Source organism: Eimeria tenella, genomic scaffold (genome assembly GCF_000499545.2).
Source record: "Eimeria tenella Houghton genomic scaffold, Eth_scaff1849, whole genome shotgun sequence".
In the NCBI taxonomy this organism is placed as follows: domain Eukaryota; phylum Apicomplexa; class Conoidasida; order Eucoccidiorida; family Eimeriidae; genus Eimeria; species Eimeria tenella.
The window spans coordinates 2,153-2,483 of NW_013541685.1; the positions used below are offsets into that span (position 1 = coordinate 2,153).

The window sequence follows — 331 nt, forward strand, 5'->3', positions numbered from 1 at the left end:
CCTAAGGGGCCCCCAAGCGCCCCCAATCTTATGAAAATGGTTTATATAAATTGCACTCTGAAAAGAATTTCTTGATGGATATTTATTTCGTATTTAGTTTCGATAATGGCACTAAATGATTAAATTAAATTAAGTCAATTAAATCAAATTAATTAAATTAATTAAATTAATTTAATTAAATTAATTAAATCAATTTGTTACTTCTTTCCAGCCACAAAACTCCATTTGCTTCTCCCGCAGCGTCTTGGAGTCCAACACCCGCATCGCAGCCACTTCCTCTGAAGCAGCAGCAGCAGCAGCAGCAGCAGCAGCAGCAGCAGCAGGAAGGAGG

At 37.8% G+C, this 331-nt stretch overlaps 1 protein-coding gene across 1 annotated transcript in view; it reads right to left on the reverse strand.

The window, feature by feature from the left end:
* The window catches only part of ETH_00041000 (CAP-Gly domain-containing protein, putative), a gene marked incomplete at both ends in the record, with an annotated part of 1,999 nt that extends 1,735 nt beyond the window's left edge, over window positions 1-264 (reverse strand). Inside the window, one exon of the mRNA XM_013373960.1 lies at window positions 202-264. Within this exon, the coding sequence (XP_013229414.1) occupies window positions 202-264 (63 nt within the window). The remainder of the gene's footprint in view (window positions 1-201) is intronic.
* Window positions 265-331: the final 67 nt, after the last annotated feature.